At 39.7% G+C, this 18,026-nt stretch overlaps 2 protein-coding genes across 7 annotated transcripts in view; one reads left to right on the forward strand and one right to left on the reverse strand.

Annotated features, from left to right (window-relative positions):
• The window catches only part of agbl4 (AGBL carboxypeptidase 4), a 359,648-nt gene extending 352,861 nt beyond the window's left edge, over positions 1-6,787 (reverse strand). Inside the window, exons 1-2 of one of the 2 annotated variants that reach the window (XM_026157910.2) lie at positions 6,661-6,787; positions 5,278-5,400 (exon numbers count right to left, since the gene is read on the reverse strand). In XM_026157910.2, the coding sequence (XP_026013695.1) occupies positions 5,278-5,400; positions 6,661-6,706 (169 nt within the window). In that variant the 5' untranslated portion in view covers positions 6,707-6,787. The remainder of the gene's footprint in view (positions 1-5,277; positions 5,401-6,660) is intronic. The other variant, XM_080297524.1, reaches the window with a different exon arrangement.
• Positions 6,705-18,026, forward strand: part of elavl4 (ELAV like neuron-specific RNA binding protein 4) — a 78,816-nt gene continuing 67,494 nt past the window's right edge. Inside the window, exons 1-2 of one of the 5 annotated variants that reach the window (XM_080297532.1) lie at positions 6,705-6,841; positions 10,606-10,748. Coding sequence is in view for 4 of the 5 variants with exons in the window: in XM_026157619.2 (XP_026013404.1) it covers positions 11,865-11,912; positions 12,599-12,739 (189 nt within the window). In the remaining variant the exon portion in view is untranslated. Of the gene's footprint in view, positions 6,842-10,605; positions 10,749-10,906; positions 11,913-12,598; positions 12,740-18,026 lie in introns of those variants that run through there. The other 4 variants (XM_026157619.2, XM_026157617.2, XM_080297525.1 and 1 more) reach the window with 4 other exon arrangements.

The raw sequence follows: 18,026 nt of genomic DNA on the forward strand, positions 1-18,026 counted from the left end.
AGACTTCTTTTATCACTTTCACGAATCTCTGCCATTTGACACAATACACAACAATAGGCCAGAGCTTAAATGTTTACAGATTAGCAAAATCTTCTATTTCCTACTGTACTACATAAAAAAAAGATCTCAGTAAGTAAAACTCTAAGTTTACATGGGTGTTAATAACACTGGGCAAATTATACAATCCAAAATGTTCAACAAAACCAGTGAGAATGAAAATAGCCACAGTGTTCAAGCTGTACTGTACCAAACACTGAGAGAACTGTCATGCTCATTTTTTAGGCATAGTACAGTAAAAGGCATTTAATGGTTTATAATGACTCTGTGTCAAAGGGCCTGTTGACTGAGACACACTGTATGTAAATCTGTAGGCCATCACTGACTTGATCAGCACAGCACAGACAACAAAGTGAATTAAGCCTCATCTAAATGTAAATTAGGTTTTATACCTTTGGCAAACAGCTTACATAACCAGTGTCTGTTTTAATAAACCAATTAGATTTTATTCTATGCTATATGAAGACGAGAAAATAAAAGCTGTGCTTTATGGAAATGTACACGGGATGCAGATAGCATCAGGAGTCGGGCAAAGATCCTTCCTATAGGTATGCATCATTTTCACATGAAAACATGTGCTTGAAATACTGACTATTCAATCTAGTCTGAGAGAAGTAAAACAGACACAGACTGTCATAAAAGGCCCATTCAATTGCCTTGAGAAATGAACATGTGTGGCAGGAGCTTACATATTTGTCTCCAATTTCCTCTCCCTCACTCGTATCACAAATATCAGACTGAATATATGAAACCAGAAGCTCATTTTACATTCTTGACTTATGCAACCTGTCTTATAAAGTTTGAGCAGAGGTACAACATTTACTGTAAACACAATATGGCAGGTATTCTCAGGTTAGATGAACCTACACTTGTGCTGCTGTTCAACATCTTTAATACAATTAAAGAATGAGGGAACAAATTTTGCTCTTTCACAATTTAACTGCATGTATTTTCTTTACCACAACATTTACATTTTTATCCAAGGATTGTTTTTTTAAAGTTAATCTGTGCAGTCTTATGTTCAGAAATATTATAAATAAGAACTTCTCCTAATGCAAGTTTCCACTTAATAAAAATACATTAAAAAACAAAGTAACTTAGGGTAATTCTGGGTAATTAGTGTTAGTATTATTTATCTGATTAAGAGAGGGGCAAAGAGAACTCTTCCTCTGATAAATTTATAGAAATTTCCATTTGTATTTCTTACCTCATGTTTAATTTTGTCCTCAGGAAACTCAGAACAAGTTAAACAAACAAAAATAAATTAAGAAAATGCCAAAATTTCTGCTTTTTATTTTGTTAAATTTTAATTAAGAATTTAGAATTAAGAAGTAATATTATCTTTAGTAAAGAGAGTGGTACTTTGTTTGCAGCACATTTATTTTTACTATGGTAAATGATGACAACAAACATATGAACAGCAAGAAGTGCTATTGTAGACAAATACATAGATTTCAGATGGAGTATAACTTGTAGAAAAATAAGCACATGTAAAGAATTCTGTAAAAAGCAAAATTACAAACTGTGAAGTGGAACTTTAAAGCAATGCTGTTAAAACCAGTAGTGTTTAAATGAAACAGCAACAGGGCATTAATTTGAGAATATCTGGCAAATATCAATTTATTCCATATTCTAACTTTAGTTAAGCATTTACTGGAAAGAGATTAATATCAATTCCATAAACCATTCAGGAGATAAATCCGGAGCCACAGACATGTATATGTTAGCTGATCCCTGTGAGGGAGCTCAGCACCCATTAATCAATGTCTGAGCTCCTCTGGCCATGTCATCTGGGGGAAAAAAAGGCAAATTTATAAAAAGGGCAATTACCACACTGATATTGCAGAAAAATCCTCCTAATATAACCCTCTACTACTACACATTTGTACTTTCCTTCACATATGAGTCTGATAAGGTTTATCTATCCCACTATATGTCTATAAAAGATTGTCTTTCCTCTTGTGAATAAGCCTAACCCAACTTAATTGTTAGTAGTAATCCACTGACTTCCAGGTTGTTGAAAAAGTGCATCAGAGAATCAGCACTGGAGAACAACACTGACACTGACACCAAAGTCAGACAACAGAAAGTAAACAGGGAGAAGTTAAAGCTCATCTGAGTCTGCAGAAACCAAAATGGGCTTATCTGTGGAAATATGAAATCTGAGCACCATCTGAACCTAATCTCCACACAGCGATTCAGTCCCAAAGAGAGCCTGCTGGTTCCCTGATTTATTCTGCCTACTTGGTGCTTGAGTGTTAGCCTGCTTGTGGGTCTAACCAGCCGACCTTGTCGGTGCTGAAAACATGCAGTTCTTCATTTTCGTTTTAATGCCACTCCACTAGCAGAAAGCAAGGCCATTAACAAAGGAATCTGGAGCATATTTAACTTCATCTTACTTTATGCGTACAGCAGCCTCAATTCAATTATATAATTGATTTTTTTTTTTTCAATCAAACAATGAAAATTAATTGTGGAAAATAATCAACACTACAAGTGGCTATCTTTCTTCTGACCTACACAAAATACCTAGCTGGATTTCCTCCACAACAAATGCGACACTGCTGAGGGGAAGCAAACAGACTGCTATCACAGTACCACCACAATACCACATAGCTGTACCATATGTGAGTCAATGTCAGAAAAAACTACATGGCGTGCTCCTAAGTCCAGCTTCAGACTTCAGATACATCGCTGTTGACACAAGAAGAAAATGAAAATGATTTGAACCAATGAACCAATATCAGTTAAGCAACTAAAGGTAAACAGAGTTAAATTTAACATTTGTCTATTATGTTTTTATGATTTGTTGGGTTTTTGTTATACCAACTTTTTTACCTTCTTTTTATATTTGCAATTCACAGTAAATGATAACAGCAGGTACATTAGCATACGTTAGCTAACTAAGCAGTTGTATCTTGTGTCTAAAAAACAAGAATCTTAAAAAACGCTAAATTTAATGGCGTTTTGGCCCAACATGAGTCAATTAAGACCCAAAATAATAAACAATATTCCTGCGGTAATCATAGCAGAGAGTTCGTTAACTACCTCAGATTCAGAGAAAATAATATACTGATAAAAGCTTCCTGCAGCTCCCTGGTGGTTTGTTACTTTCCATTTCATGCTAGGGAAAAGATCATTATTGTTCCACGCTTTTCACAGCAGAGCTCGAATAGGTTGTCAAATCCCTATTAAATACAACCTAATTAATTTGTTTAGTTTAGTTTTGTGATGTGTTGGAATGCAAATCTTTTAAGAGAGATCTTTAAGTTGATATGCCTTTATAAGTATGTCTGTCCAGGTATCGGTTTGCCCTCTTGTGGATGTAACGCAATATATAAATGGTTCGGTCCTGTGTGGGCAGAGGTTTGAACGAATAATCAAATTTGAACAAGAGCCAATGAAGTATTCCGCAAAATGTGCATTGTAAAACATTTGTATTTTATCGTGTATATAGAGAATGAGTAAATGTTTGAACAACAGCACTATATTTTTTACAAGCCTACATACTACGTGCATATATATCCACATTTAAGCATGAGCTATACACGTTATCTAGAATGTAACAGCACAACGGCCTCTATTTTAAAATTCCTGGGCTAACTACTATTTTTGCCTAGTAAATATTTTAAAATCCCAGAAACTTTTATATAAAAGTGTAAGAATGAGGACTTGTCCCTATTAATGGTGCGGATGGTGTCCAGAGATCTGTTTTTACATTCTGTGCTCTCTGGTCATGCCTCTGTCAGCAATGACCAGATTGTTCAAATATGTGGGTTCAATTTAGAAAATGAAATAAAAATGCAGCTAAATGCAATATAATGTGCATACATAGTAGTTGTGTATAAAAAGGGAAACGCCAGCAACTTCTGAAAAAAAAAATTAAAAGTGGAGCATCTTTTGTGTCTAAAGCTCTGTGGTGTGTTTGACTGCTTAAACAAAGAGACTGCTGTGCTGAATATGCTGCTTTAATGCAGCCTCGGTAAAAACTAAAAATGTGACTGTCTCCCATAAAATTAAGGTAACACTTACTACTGTTAACAACACGAGTCTGTAGTTATTATTGCATCTTGGAACTTCTTTAAGTCTTCCAAATTAGTGCTAGGGCAAGCAGAAATCACAGCTTCATCAGGAGATTGCAGTCAAACACGCAAATCAAATTGATTCTCAACTGCTAGATAAGGAAAAACAAGGCAGGGGGAAAAAAACAGAGTGCAACAGGGTTGTTGCCCAGTTTACTGTGAAAAGATTTCAGGGATCAATAGTACCAGCATCTCATCCACTTTCACAACAACAACAAAAAAAATTTCTGAACTGTGAGGACCCTGTGTATGGATAAAAAGTTTTAGAAAACAATTTCAGACAAACGAAATGGAAGATAACAGACAGGATGATGTAGAGATCGCAGGTTTAGTTTATGCTCTCGCTGACACACACATGGAGACACTAAGGGAGCAAAGCCACATTGCAGACAATCTAGGTGATGTAACAAATACAAACTTTTTGTTAAAACTTGCAAGCTCAATTAAAAAGGTAGCAAATACTGTATTCTGACCACAACCACGCTCCAGCCCAGGAACATAAATAACAGATGTCATAGGTTGCCACTTTGTCTATCGAGTTTTTTTAAATTATTGTTTAAAAAATTTAGATTCAGCCATGGAAATACAAAGCGAGGGCAAATATACAAGATGCTAGCTAACAATGGACAGAGGCATGTCAGATTTAAAATTGTTTTAAACTACAAATATTAAGATCACATAACAAAAGAATTGTACAAATGTTCAAACAGCATCTAGCTAAAGCTGACCCACTGATTGCTTTTGGGTAACTACAGTCAGTGTGCTAGGGCAGCAGTGACAACCAATAATATTCGGCTTCAACACAGGTCTTATGACAGTACATAAGACCTGTGTTAGATAGCCTGTGTTATCTAACAATAGATTTTTTTCAAATGTCAGCATATATACCCACCCTTCACTGGGAACCTGGGTTGCATGGAGAAGAAGGGATTGTTGTGATTTGGTCACTGTGCTTGCAGGATGTGGGTAGCTGTCAGTACAGCATCTGATCTAACAATTATCAATTATCTGACTTTTCTGCTAAACAAATCTGCTTAAAAAAAGTGTCAGCCAGCATGAGAAAGTCTTGCTTTTCCATCCAAGTGTGCACCCTGTAATTATGTCTAAAGGTTAAATATTGTGTTTTGCAGTTACTCACCACTTTCAAAGCATGCATCAAAAACCAGATGTCCTTTTCGTGGAGTTCCTGAGTATCCTGGTGGGCTCACCATCAGCTTGTTTACGTTGCCCACCAAGGCATCCTCTCCCCCAGCTTCACGGCCTAAAGAACAAGTGCAAAATGTAGAGTTTAACTTTACTCAAAGGAGTCTCCGACCACTGTGTGTAAACCCTTAGTTCCCAGGTGTATATGAAAATTTCATATAATATAATACAGTTGTTGTTATTAAAGTAAGGACAGGTATTTACTCCAATAGAAAAAAGAAATGGTTCCTTTTCTTATGTTGTTGTCATGTTGACTTTTATTAGAATGAAAAAGGAGACACACACACCAAGTCTATAAAAAATACAAGATATAAGGATAGGGATAACTAATTCACATAATGTTGTTGTTAAATGTGAAGCGCCACAACATCAACAGTATAAGAAGTGTTGATTTTATATATTTTATTGGTATTAGTAATTAGCACTAAGTGGTAATTAGGCTGTTCATTTCAACAGACAATTTCAACACATGGTTACTTTTCCTTGAACAAGTGAAGTACAACTGGACTTTTAATAAGTTAATACCGTAACTCATTTCCATTTCTTACGCCGTTGCTCGTTAATAAAATAGTAGTATATTTAGTTTAGATCTTTAAAATTAAAACAATAAATAAAGCTGCGTTTTGTACAAATATGCAAACAACAATAATCAGGAAGGTGGCAAAGAGGTTTTTTTCACAACTGTGGAGTCCAATGATGGTAATTAATAAGATAAAATTAAAAAAAAAAAGCATAAGTGAACTATGATAAACATGATAAAACCCCTGCCACAACAAATATTATTATTGGTTTAAATGTGCGTTTTGTTTGTTTAATCCTCCCCCCATTACAGTGGCGTGTACCATTTGTTAAGAACTGCTCATTTACGGTAGCTTTCATTTAGAAGGATAAGAGACAAACACCGGTTTTAATCACCAAGAGAAAACTTCAGATACAACGGAAAGCTAATTAGCTCCACACCAGCTCACTGCAGTCTGAGTAACAAAGCTAGCTAACACAATTTAACAAACAGTCTGCTCGGCTATGCAGCGGTTAACTTGTCATGGGAGCAATTACCTAAACGCACATGTAGCTCATAATATGGTTGAATAAAGTCAACAGCAGCACAGCTAGCTCACGCTTGCTGGTGACAGGACTGTGTTTACATTTTTGCACCTGCTAGCTAGGAGGTTAACACGCTTAACGTTAGCGTCCATAAAAAGAGACCTAGCGAGCCAGTCACGCGCGCATATTATTGTGAGATAACGGGCTATCACGCGCGTCCCTCTGTTTGTATAGCAATGAACAGGTTGCCGTGTTAAAGCTCATATTTACACACCAGCGTCGACATCGCTAACAGTGTTCTCCTCCATCTTCCTCTCCATCTGCTACAAAGCAGCCGACGCTCTCTGGGAGTTACCACGGCAACGGAGCAAAAGGAAGCAGGAGAGGCGCTGCAACCTTCATCAGGGAGCCGCTGCACAGAAGACACCCAAGAAATCGGTTCTCCCGGGCAATGAGTAAGTAATAAACCCGGTGTTTGATTATGTTTGTTTAGTGGTTACAAAAATCATTAAATATTAAATATTAAATATTGAAAGTAAGCTGTGATTTATCAAAGCATGGTTGGTTCAGGACAAACAAAAAACTGCAACTCTGAAAAGGTCACTCACAGAATTTCAAGTTAGTAAGAAAGGAAGTGAAGTTTGTGACTTTTGTTCTTGAGAAGGACTGTATACGCAAAGTGTTTTACAATATAAACTAAAATACATGGATAAAACCAAACATGCACAGGTGGGTCCAAAGCTTCTTTTTAAAGTTATCAGCAGGGTCGACCGATCTTAAATCCATTGGAACTTGGAAGCACACCATGAAAAGCACAATCTCCAGCACCTGGATCTAGGTATAGCCAACAAGTATTAATCAGCTGATCTACTATATGAAGTTTGGATGAAGTAGTTTACTAATCTAGGGAGGCATCTGACCATGAGGAGCTCTGAAAGTGGTCACTAATATCTTAAACTGAACTCTAAAGTTTAAGAGGAGCCAGAGGAGTGTAAATAAGACACAACTGGTGTCACCCAGAAGGTCGAAGTCCCTGGAAAACATCGGGAGTAAGCCTTCCTTCTTATTACACATGCATTTCAAACGTATACTGAATTAACATCAAGGCTAAGAGTAATTAAATAAAATGGTGGAAAACCTTTATGGTTCAAGATTTGATATCTTGTAATTCTTCTTCTAACACACACACACACACACACACACACACACACACACACACACACACACACACACACACACACACACACACACAAATATACATTCAAAAGAATAAATAAATAAATATTTTTTAAAAACCTAGTTTTATGTTGGATTCATGGCACTGGATAAGTTTGTCCTGCTTTTCAGGATGATGTACAGGCTATGGCTGTAGTGAGTATTCTTTCTAAAGTGTCCATTAAGCTGTTCACTGATGCTTCCTAGCTGGATGCCAATAGATGGTTAGAATTTGGCAGTTTTTATCACCCACTGCAAAGCCCTGTGGTGTTGCCCCATGCACAAGCCATACAAGTACACCAACAATGTACACTGGCGACATTTACATTCTACAGGAATCAGTAAACTAGACAAGACTCCCATTGCAAATTAAATAGTAATCTGTATACTGCACCCTCCTCAGTTTTATTGCAGTCATACCTGAAATAAACCTCATTTTGAAGGTATTTTCAGAGAAAAAGCCAATCAATGCAAGCAGCAGCCAGAGATTCTGAATTATCCTGCAGATTGATTAAAGCTGGAGATTTTCTAGACAATTGGAGCAGAGATGTCATCAAGGCCAATCAAGCCTGGCCCTATTCCTTTCCCATTACAAAGGCTGCACCTGATTAAGTACATCAAATGAGCAGCGGCACAACTCCTGGAGCAAGAGCATACAGGCTGCTGCAAATTTTCAGGTTATAAGCTGTGTGTAACAGGACTAAATGAATAAGACAAGAGAGAGGGCAATGGGTTTTTTTTCCCCATGTGCATGTGTGATCTGTATTTGATGTCGAGCATCAACAGGCCACTGAGTAGATAGGTCGGACTGATTATTTCTCAGATGACAGGAAGAGAATACTGGGCTCCTGTGTAATATTTTGTTAAAATTGAAAATTGAATAGCTGTCCGCCATGCCATGTCATTCCTTTAACACTATGCCAATTAAAGAGCTGTACGGTGGTACAATCATTCATTTTCAAGAGAGAGATTGAAATTAAATTATGGAGCATGAGAAGAATGAATTAGACACGCTACATGTTCCCTTGTTTCTCAGCTCTTATCAAATAGAGAGGCTGCATGGGAGTGTTCGGATGTTCCATAAGATCCTGGCTATGGATACTCGGTGTAACTACATCTCATGGCTGAAACTCACATCAGTTTGTGAAAGACAAAATTTTATTCCAAAAACTTACCTGACATTATAACAGTACCTGTGAAATAATGGTATCCTGCAGTGAAAGTTAGGACAGGACATAAAACTTGTTTTATCATTTAAATGCCTATGCACATTAGCGATATTACAGGAGAACGAAAAGGTGCATGAAATCTTTTTATGGCTTTCCTCTTCTTTTAAAGCTTTACATTCAACAATAGTGTGTCCTCTTAAAAAATGCCTGAAGAAGTTGAAATCTTTCTTTCTCCCCAAGTTGCATGTGTGCTTTACTTCTACTTACTGGTGTCTGCTCAGTGGATCACCGAAACCAGAATAACACACAAGAGAGGTTCCACACATGTTGACTCTCAAATTTTAATTATCTCTCATGACAGTGTATTTTCACACGCCTATAAAAATATATTTGACCCCTCTGAACATACGATCGTGCTTCACATGTAGACAGTCCTGTCATGGTTAGTGTGGCTTGGTAGTGACTGGATTACACACCTCATCATTTAAATCAGTGGAAAAAATATACAAAAAATATATTTTTTCATTCTTTCAGAAAGATAGTCTTTCTTCTGAATCGCAAACTGATCAAATGAGTCAGCATTTGTAGCTTTGTGCCACAAAAAAAACACTGACACAAAGAATTTCTTTTCTTTCTTTTTTTATCCCGGCATATGTGTATTCAAGAGGACGAAATCTGTGTTTTTCTACATTTGTATTCCAGCAACTACAGGGAAATCCTTTTTACTCCAGCCAGCTGAGGACATCCACGCATATAGTCCATCATCGATGAAGAAACAAGTCATGCAAAAATAAAAAACACAGGGCACAAGAGGCTCAGAGTTGGAGATGGGCAGTTGTGTGAGGCCGGGTGCGGAGGGCTTAGTAGGGAAGTAGAGACCATCCGGCAGTACATAGAGAATCACTATGGTGACAGCAATCAGGGGGCTCAGGGGAGTGAGGCTGGGTCAGAGAGGAAGGCTTGAGAGGCAGCTGACTGAGGAATCAGCTCTCACTCTGAATGATTCAACTGACAGCTCCCCCCAGGGCTGTGCCGGACCAGCCGTCCCCAGAGACCGCGGCTTTACGGAACAGGGATGCGGCTAGCAGTCCTTTTCTAAGGAAAAAATAAATAAAATAAGTGGAATTGGAGCCAAGACGGCGCAACAGTGCCATAACATAGTAATGCTGTTAATGACACCATCACTTAACTTGCTACAGCGAGCAATTTTCTTTTAAAGAAAAGGAAAATGTGCTAATTTAAAACATGTAAACAATATTACGTGCCGCATCCTTGATGTGAGTGTGAGTCTCTCTACATATATTTCCCTCCCCTGTTGACATAAACATCGGTTAAAAGTAGCAATTTGCTAACACACTGCTTTACACCTTACCATTACCCCTTCTATCATCCATTCATCATCACCCACTCCTCTCCCTTTATCTGACACTTTCTCTGTCTGTTCCTCCCTCTCTCCACTGTGCTGGACAGCATCCACCTAAACAGATGGTTCAGTGTCAATAGGCTGCTATTAACTGGCCGCTCTCCCTGCTCTGATCCAAGACAGCAAAAAGCACATTTAAAGCACTGGGAATAAATGCTGTGCCACACTCATGAAGCTAAGATTTGATTAGCGCAGACGACGACGAGCCCATTTACTTTAAAACCGTCACCCTCATAAGCTACTTTTTTTTCTGTTAGTTTCTCAGAAATAAGCACAAATTGCATGTTTACCACATCAGATGCAGGTGTGGTATTTTTTTTATGTATTGTTGACTGAGTTCAAGGATCTAGTGACTCATATTCTTGGCTCACATCCCCTTAATATTTATTTATTTTGCTTTTCTCTTCCATAGTTCGGATCTCCTGCCATGTCTGTGACTAGCTGCTTCGTCATCTCTGTGCCACACCCTGCTGAGGAAAAGGACAACTGCCTGACCTTGAGGCTTGCATCTGCTCAACCCTCACTTTTTCCATCGCTGGTAGATATTAATAAGAGGTACCCTTAATTTCCACTCCCTTGTGGTTCCTCCTCAGAAGGTGCAGATTTGACTACATTCCATTACTTTATTTTTTAGCCACATGAAAGAAAGCACTAAATGCTTCCTTCTTTCCGGAAAGCCTTGATAGCCCTTTTTCAAATGTAATCTACATCATAATTAGACCCAAACAATATGAGTTTTCGCACTTCCTAGAATATTAGTTAATGCCGGTTGAATGTTCGATCTGACGATGAAGCGAGAGCCAGTCTAAGTATAAATGTTCCTTTACAATCTGCATCTGTGTGTTATAGACACACCCAAAAAGAGGAGAGAAGAGGATAATATGAAAGGAAAGATAGGAGTGGCACGGAGAGGAAGGGATGTGGCGGCGATGGTGTCGCTGCTGCTAGAACAGTCTTCCCACCTTGTGGTAGCACGGAGAACTGTAGCTGCCTCAGTGCATGAGCAATGGGGGATGAGAGAGAGATGGAGTGAGAGAGATAGAGCGAGAGCATAGGAGAGAGCCAGAGGGAGCGATACACAGAGAGAGCGAGAAAGAGAGAGAGAGAGAAAAAAGGGAGGGGAGTTTAAACTAAGTGCAATGTTTTGGGACAGGCTAATCTGTTAGTGAGCAGTGTGAGGATCGGAGCGTATTGTGTGAGCCAGTGTGCGGGGGACAGATAAGGGAGCCAGCCAGCCCGCCAGCCCGACCCACCGACCCACCGACTGCCTGACTGCTTGTTTTAATGTGCTGACTCTGGGGAGATTTTAAAAGACAGCATATTGACTGCTTAGACGTGTGCGGAGACCCTGGGCACAAACGCCACCACTACAGCCACAACGAGCAGAAGTGCATCAGCAGACAGGGGAGAAAGAGACAAAAACTAGAGGACTGAAATATCACAACTCCAGAATCAGAAAATTAAAGAGGATTTTTTTATCCCCCTCTTTTTAAATTGATTTGATTTTTTTCTTTCTTTCTTTTTTTGTGTTCCTGGGACTGACTCCCAACTGTAGAAAAAAAAAGAGGAGGTAGGAGCAAAAACAACAACAACAACAACAACAACAAAAAAACTGAAGAAAATCTGAAAATAAAAGGACAGAACGAAAAAAAAAAAGCACCGAATCTGAACATGTTCGAAATAAGCCGAACACTCAACGCTGCTTTGTTGAGCAATGAGGTAAAGACATTTGGATTTGCTTATTCCCTCCGCACCTCACCTGTGTGTGTCTGCTGCCAACCATTCTGTCATGTGTGTTATCGTATGTCAGTGTGTGTGCGCGAGTCTTTACACTTCTATATGCTCGTAGCTAGAAGACAGAGGGGATGATTGATAACAGCAGCTGTTTATTATATTTCCCAGCACGATGCTTGGTGCAGAAAAGGGGACCGCAACGCTTCTCACCCTCACTCATCCCGCCTTGTAATAATAAATGGCGAGCCAGTGTCTAGACTTTATATCCTCCTATTGTAACAAAACTAAGGTAGCCTTTAAACCCATCAAACATAGGCTTGCTTGTGAAATTGTCCACCTGGGGCTAAAATTGCTTGTGTGCCTTCATGTGCGCCTACGGTATGTCTGTTAGCGCGAGTGCGTATGGCTGTGCGTATGCTCACACGTGCATTTGTGTGAAAGCAAAGGGTTCTGTAATGCCCCTCTGCCTCCCTCTTTCTTCATGTCCCCCACCCCCCACACTCCCTCTTCTGTCCTTTACCATCGTCCTTCCTACCTGCTGTTATCTGCTCTCCTTCCCTTTCTCTCACACCTATTCTCTCTCTCTCTTTTTTATCCCCCCCCCCTGTTTCTGTCTCTGTCCTCCCTTCTCCTCCCGTGTCTCTGTATGAGTGTGTGTGTTCTGTGAGCAGCATCTCAAGATGATGGCGAGGTACGGGCAGCTCTCGGGACTAGCAGCCAGTGGCGTGGGCTCCGTCCCTGAGACGCACTCGCCGCTATTTCCCAGGGATCTCCTGTCATCGCCAGCCCAGATGGGCTACAGGTCACCCCTGGTAAGAGGATAGACAGACCAATATTTATCTCCATCCTTTTAATGAATGATGGCATAGGAACAAGAAGTGAATCAGGGAGAAGCGATGGTAGTGGTAGTAGTAAGTGTGTGTGATAATTGTGTGTGTGTGTGTGTTGAGGAAAAGAACAAAAGGGCAGAAAGAGAGCAAATCAATTGTGGAATTCTGCCTGTATCCCCAATGGATAGTATTAGTAAATATTTACATTGTTATGTTTGTTCAATTATGGACGCCTACTCTGTCTTTAGCCTCTGCCAGTCAGACTGTTATCAAGGGAATTTGAGGTGTTTGTGTGTGCGTGCATGTGTGTATGTGTGCATTTGTGAGTGTAATATATTTCCTGTTTGTTGAATTTTGTCAATGTTGTTAGGAATCTAAAATATTCATTTATCTGCTTACTGCCTGACGATGAATTAATTGATGTGTAGTAAATTAAAAAGAGGGCCACAAGCGCAGCTGTTAAAATTCCAGACTTTTTACGACAACCTCGACATTCAACGAATGCATTTGAACACCCTGAGGAGCCCGTGTGTGATTTTAGAAGACCGGTCAAATCAGTTAGATTTCAGTTAACGTCTGAGAAAGCCACGTTAGCAAGCGGAGGCAGAGAGACTGTAAATAGTCGGGATATTTTGCGCCGGAGTCAACATTACTCTGCAATTTACATAGAAACGATTACTTCAGGGGAACGGGAACGAGAGAGAAAAAGGGGCATGAGAAAACCCTGAGCGTTTAGGCAAAAGAGCTGTAAGAAAATCCCTGACTCGCCGCATTAAAGCGACATGAAGCTGTGGGTGTCTAATCTGCTGTGGGCTCTTCATTGGTTCGGCTCCCCTTCAAACTGGCTCAGATCCACACCCCAGAGCCTCCCGGAAGCCATCATAACCCACTGTCATGCTGCTGACTGTATCCAGGGGTTTCCGTCAAGTGTATGCAAATACACGGCGAGGATAAGCATTGAAATGCGTCCGCAAGGAGCTGAGCTTCAAAACTGTTTTTCCACTTTGCCTTTTTGCTTTGAATTCTTACGCCAGTTCAAAGACATCTGTCCAGTGCTTAGTTATTATACACAGCACAAAGCATGTGTTTCCCACTGCCCGTTCAAACTCACAACAGTGTTATCAGCTCTTTGCATAAAGCTGCCAGACCATGAATTTTTTCCTGAAACCAACGGAACTAATTACTTCAGTTTATTATGTGAATGGGATTGACATGTAAACATTTTTTTGACTGTTATCAGCATCTTATTAGATGGAATTTTAAAGAAATAACCAGTCGGTCGCAGGGTGGAGCATGATGAGCAGATGACTAATTGCACATTGCATTAAAATTTACAAACAGCATAAAAATTTTTTTTAATTCAACACATTTTTATTATTAACTGAGTGACAGTCGGGTCCTCATCACAAATAGCTTCATTTCTAGTAAAATGGTTCTTTTTGGGCATTTTGCACATTCGCCATCAGTGTGTTTCTAGCAATGAGCCACATCCCTGTGTGTGTGTCTGTGTGTGAGCAATCAAGCGCCTAGGTAGGCGCATACACTTGTGTATTTGTTTGACAACGTGCGCGTGTATGCCTGCGCATGATTACCCTGGTTAAAAAAGACCATCGTTAAAGTGATTAATGGTGCCTTCATTAAGCACAGCAAGATCATTTGCATACATTAGATGAATGTGCTGGAAGATTCTGGTGGCTTTGGTGTGTAGAGCCTCAAAAGCAGCAACCTCTACCTTGGTGCTTTTTTATTTGTTTTGTCTTTTTAATTGTGCAGCGGCAGCCAAACATTGCTTTACCTTTTAAAAAGAGGCAAATTCATTATTTAGCAAAATTCTTTGTCATTTAATCAATCCAACAGTTTAATATTGTTACAATTTAAAATTAAGACACTGGATTGATCTTCTATTGGTGTAAATTACTACTTTGATAAATGGATAAATATCTTGTTTAGCTTCAGTTTGTTTAGAGCATTCACGTGCGTGTTTGTGCTAAACGTTTCTGCCTGTGTGTGCGCATGTTCACGGTCTTACGTCTCGCGTTTTAAGCTCTAGGACAACGTGTTTAAGAGAGCATCCAAAAAATTAAATTCTGAATCTATTAGAACACACGCAGCAGACAGAGGAGCATAAAATTAATGAAGCTCAAATGCAAATCTTACGCCGGAGTAAGCACACCCACCACATCGGTTTACAGCACTAGAATGACCTGGTTGACCACCTTGGGCAAAGGGGGTAAAATGTAGATAACGTGTAGAAAAACTTAATTGTAAATGATTCAATTTTTCAGTCACTGGAATCTAATTTTCAAAAGCCCACAACTAAAAACCTGCAGTGCACCGTGCTTCAGAGCTGAATGCTGTTAATTTGTAGAAAGCTCCACTGATTACCCACTGCAGGCAGCTGCTGTTCTCTATGTGACACAAGGCTTTGTTTGACAACTCCAATCTTTAATGTTTCAACATTTGAAAAAAAAAAAAAAAAGAAGCTGCCTAAAGCCGTTCATCAACAACGCAGCAACGAAAAGCAAAGAGGGACAAAGAAGAGAAAGGGGGCTACCATAGCTGTTGGCAAACGTGTGTAGCCACGGTATATTAACAGCCAGCAGATAGTTAGAGGTCATCTCTATTTCATAACAATGATTAGCTTCTTCCATCTGCCGCTCACTGCATTTCCCCTCTACTTGATTGCAGTGTTCTCTGTATCCAGGAAATTAGTTCATTTGTGCTCCACAACCCTGCTGTCACTGAGGCACAAACAGGTGCAGCAGACTGAGCGACGCCACAGAGGGAAAACAACGTTCACAGGAAGGGAAACGGAGATGGAGATATGTGCAAAAGCAAGAATCGACCGAAATAATCGCGAAACAAGTACGATGGCAGTTAATTAACATTGAGATCTGACAAAAGCAAATGCTGCTGGTTTATAATATTTTGAACCATTAATTTATCTGCCAAGCAGCTGAGAATGAAAAGTGTAAGGAAAAAGATGCTAAAGCGAGAAGGCCAGTAATATTCTCTTTATAACTGTAGCACAATAATATGGTTTGAAGCCGTGCTTGTTTTAGCCAAGCTTGTTTAGCTATAGGGGGCTATAAGGGGGGGGGGGGGCTAAAGCACATTATGACGGAAATATGCTAGAGAATTTACACGCAACATCGCAGGAACAGAAACTGTAGAGCTTACACGTATATGTGTGTGCGCGCATGTGTGTGTGTGTGCATCATGTCATGTTTGCACTTGATATGAGCACATGTGGTGTGTCAGTTACGGGGAGCACAGAGAGGGGCAATGCAAGGGGGGCCTGCAGGGTTCAGATTTGTTGTGTGTGTATGCACGTATAGTGACCACCAGTGCTGCAGGGAGGGCCTAGTGATCAGCAGCTGAGCCTGTGTCCCGCTGGGAGCCATCACTGCAGAATGGAGCAGGTGTCTGCAGGCTCATGCACACACACACACACACACACACACACACACACACACACACACACACACACACACACACACACACACACACACACACACACACACGTGTATTTTCTCTTGTTTGCTTTTTTCCTTACTGTATTTTTTTCTCTCTTGGAGTCTTTTTTATTTTGTACAGCATAGCACATTCGAAAGCCTGTTAATGTGTGCAGCATACCGTCATTGACTGTCACCTTTTTTTCATGCTTATCCACTCTGTATACTAAACACAAACAATAGAGTACCCCACCAATAGGCCGCTGCAGTGTCATGTGTCCACGCCCAGCCAAAGGTCACCTGTGACTCCACTTATGTAACGGCAGTAGTAGGGCTCAGATCAGACATCTTCGAAGCGTGTAGTCCTCTAATCCAAATGTAAACAAAAAAGGTCACACCCACCACCAGAAAGTAAAGCAGAACCTGCTGTTATTCCCACACTGACTCACAAGCCTTTTAATACATGGATTAACTTAGTCATAGTCATCACAATTATCACAGTTTACGTTGTAGGGGATTATAATTCCGTAGTGGGCTTGTAAATTGTAGTGCGGATTTTACGTCACGTCTGTGGCCACATTTATGCAGTTCAGCACACTGAATGAAATAATCTCACTTCTTGCTGTTCAGTTTTCTTCCTTAATTCCAAAAAAATATTTAAAAAAATCCCAGGGCTGCCCTTTTGCCTGGCAATATATAACATTTAATTTCAGAAACAAATTTGTTCCCTCTCTTGGACAATGTTTTCACATCCAGCTGCTGTTATTTCATTTGGCTTAAGAGGATAAATACAGAAAGAATAATGCGACAGGCAAGACTGGAGAGAAAGAGCTATTGTGTTCCCGAATGTTGCGAGTTCTTCGTGTTTTGCTGTTTGCAAACAATAAATATGTAAAAATAGAAACTTTCTTCAGATGCTATTCAGAAGTGAAGTCCAAGGCAGAGGCTAAAATGTAATTTTAGGTCAACATATTTCTCCATTTAAAAAGCAGTTTATGCTGTGTGTGTTGAATTATTCAGGGTTAGTGAATTTATTATAAAACTGACAGTCAATGTACTACGGATATGTCAACCTTATAAACCTTGACAAAAGACGCATTAGCCAGTGTGAGACCTTTACTGCGCTGCCTCCATCTCTGATGATAATCTCATCAGATGGTTTAAGCTCAGTCTTCTCCTTTACAATAGACACAAATTTATAATGCAAACAAAATCCCCTTTACAAAAAGAACATTAGATAGTCTCTTTTTTTGCCCATTTTGTAGGTGAGAACTCATTTTAAGATCGGCGATGTGAGGAAATGGGCCTCATTGTTGACAGCCAGACGCCTGTTGATGCTGAGCTGACAAATGGTGCCGATACTTGAGCGATTGTCTGCGTTTGAGATGCTGGCATTTTGATGAACAACACTGTTTTTTACTCTCTCAAAATTGATGGTTTCAAAGCCAACACGTTTTTATCGATTCGTTAATTGCCGGGGATGAGGCAAAGTATCCGTTGTCACAAATGATGAATGGCTGACTCGTGCAATAACGCAAATGAAGAATGACCGGTGACGTTAAAGCAGCTCACTGGTTTCTAACAGTTGGAGCATATGTTGGCTTGACTTAATGTATAAAAAATGATGGGGGGGGGGGTTCCCCCATTGATTAGCTTGCATAAAATGCAACCAAAATCCAGCTATACTGAAAAAACTCCTACAAATATATTTTGTCTGCGGTAAGGCTAACAACTAACAGCAGCAGCATCTTTATCTGCTAAACCCTCCATTAATTATAAATGTACCCTAATAGCATAGCATATGCAGTGTTTCT

The sequence above is a fragment of the Astatotilapia calliptera genome, chromosome 23, assembly GCF_964374335.1.
Source record: "Astatotilapia calliptera chromosome 23, fAstCal68.1, whole genome shotgun sequence".
Classification (NCBI taxonomy): domain Eukaryota; kingdom Metazoa; phylum Chordata; class Actinopteri; order Cichliformes; family Cichlidae; genus Astatotilapia; species Astatotilapia calliptera.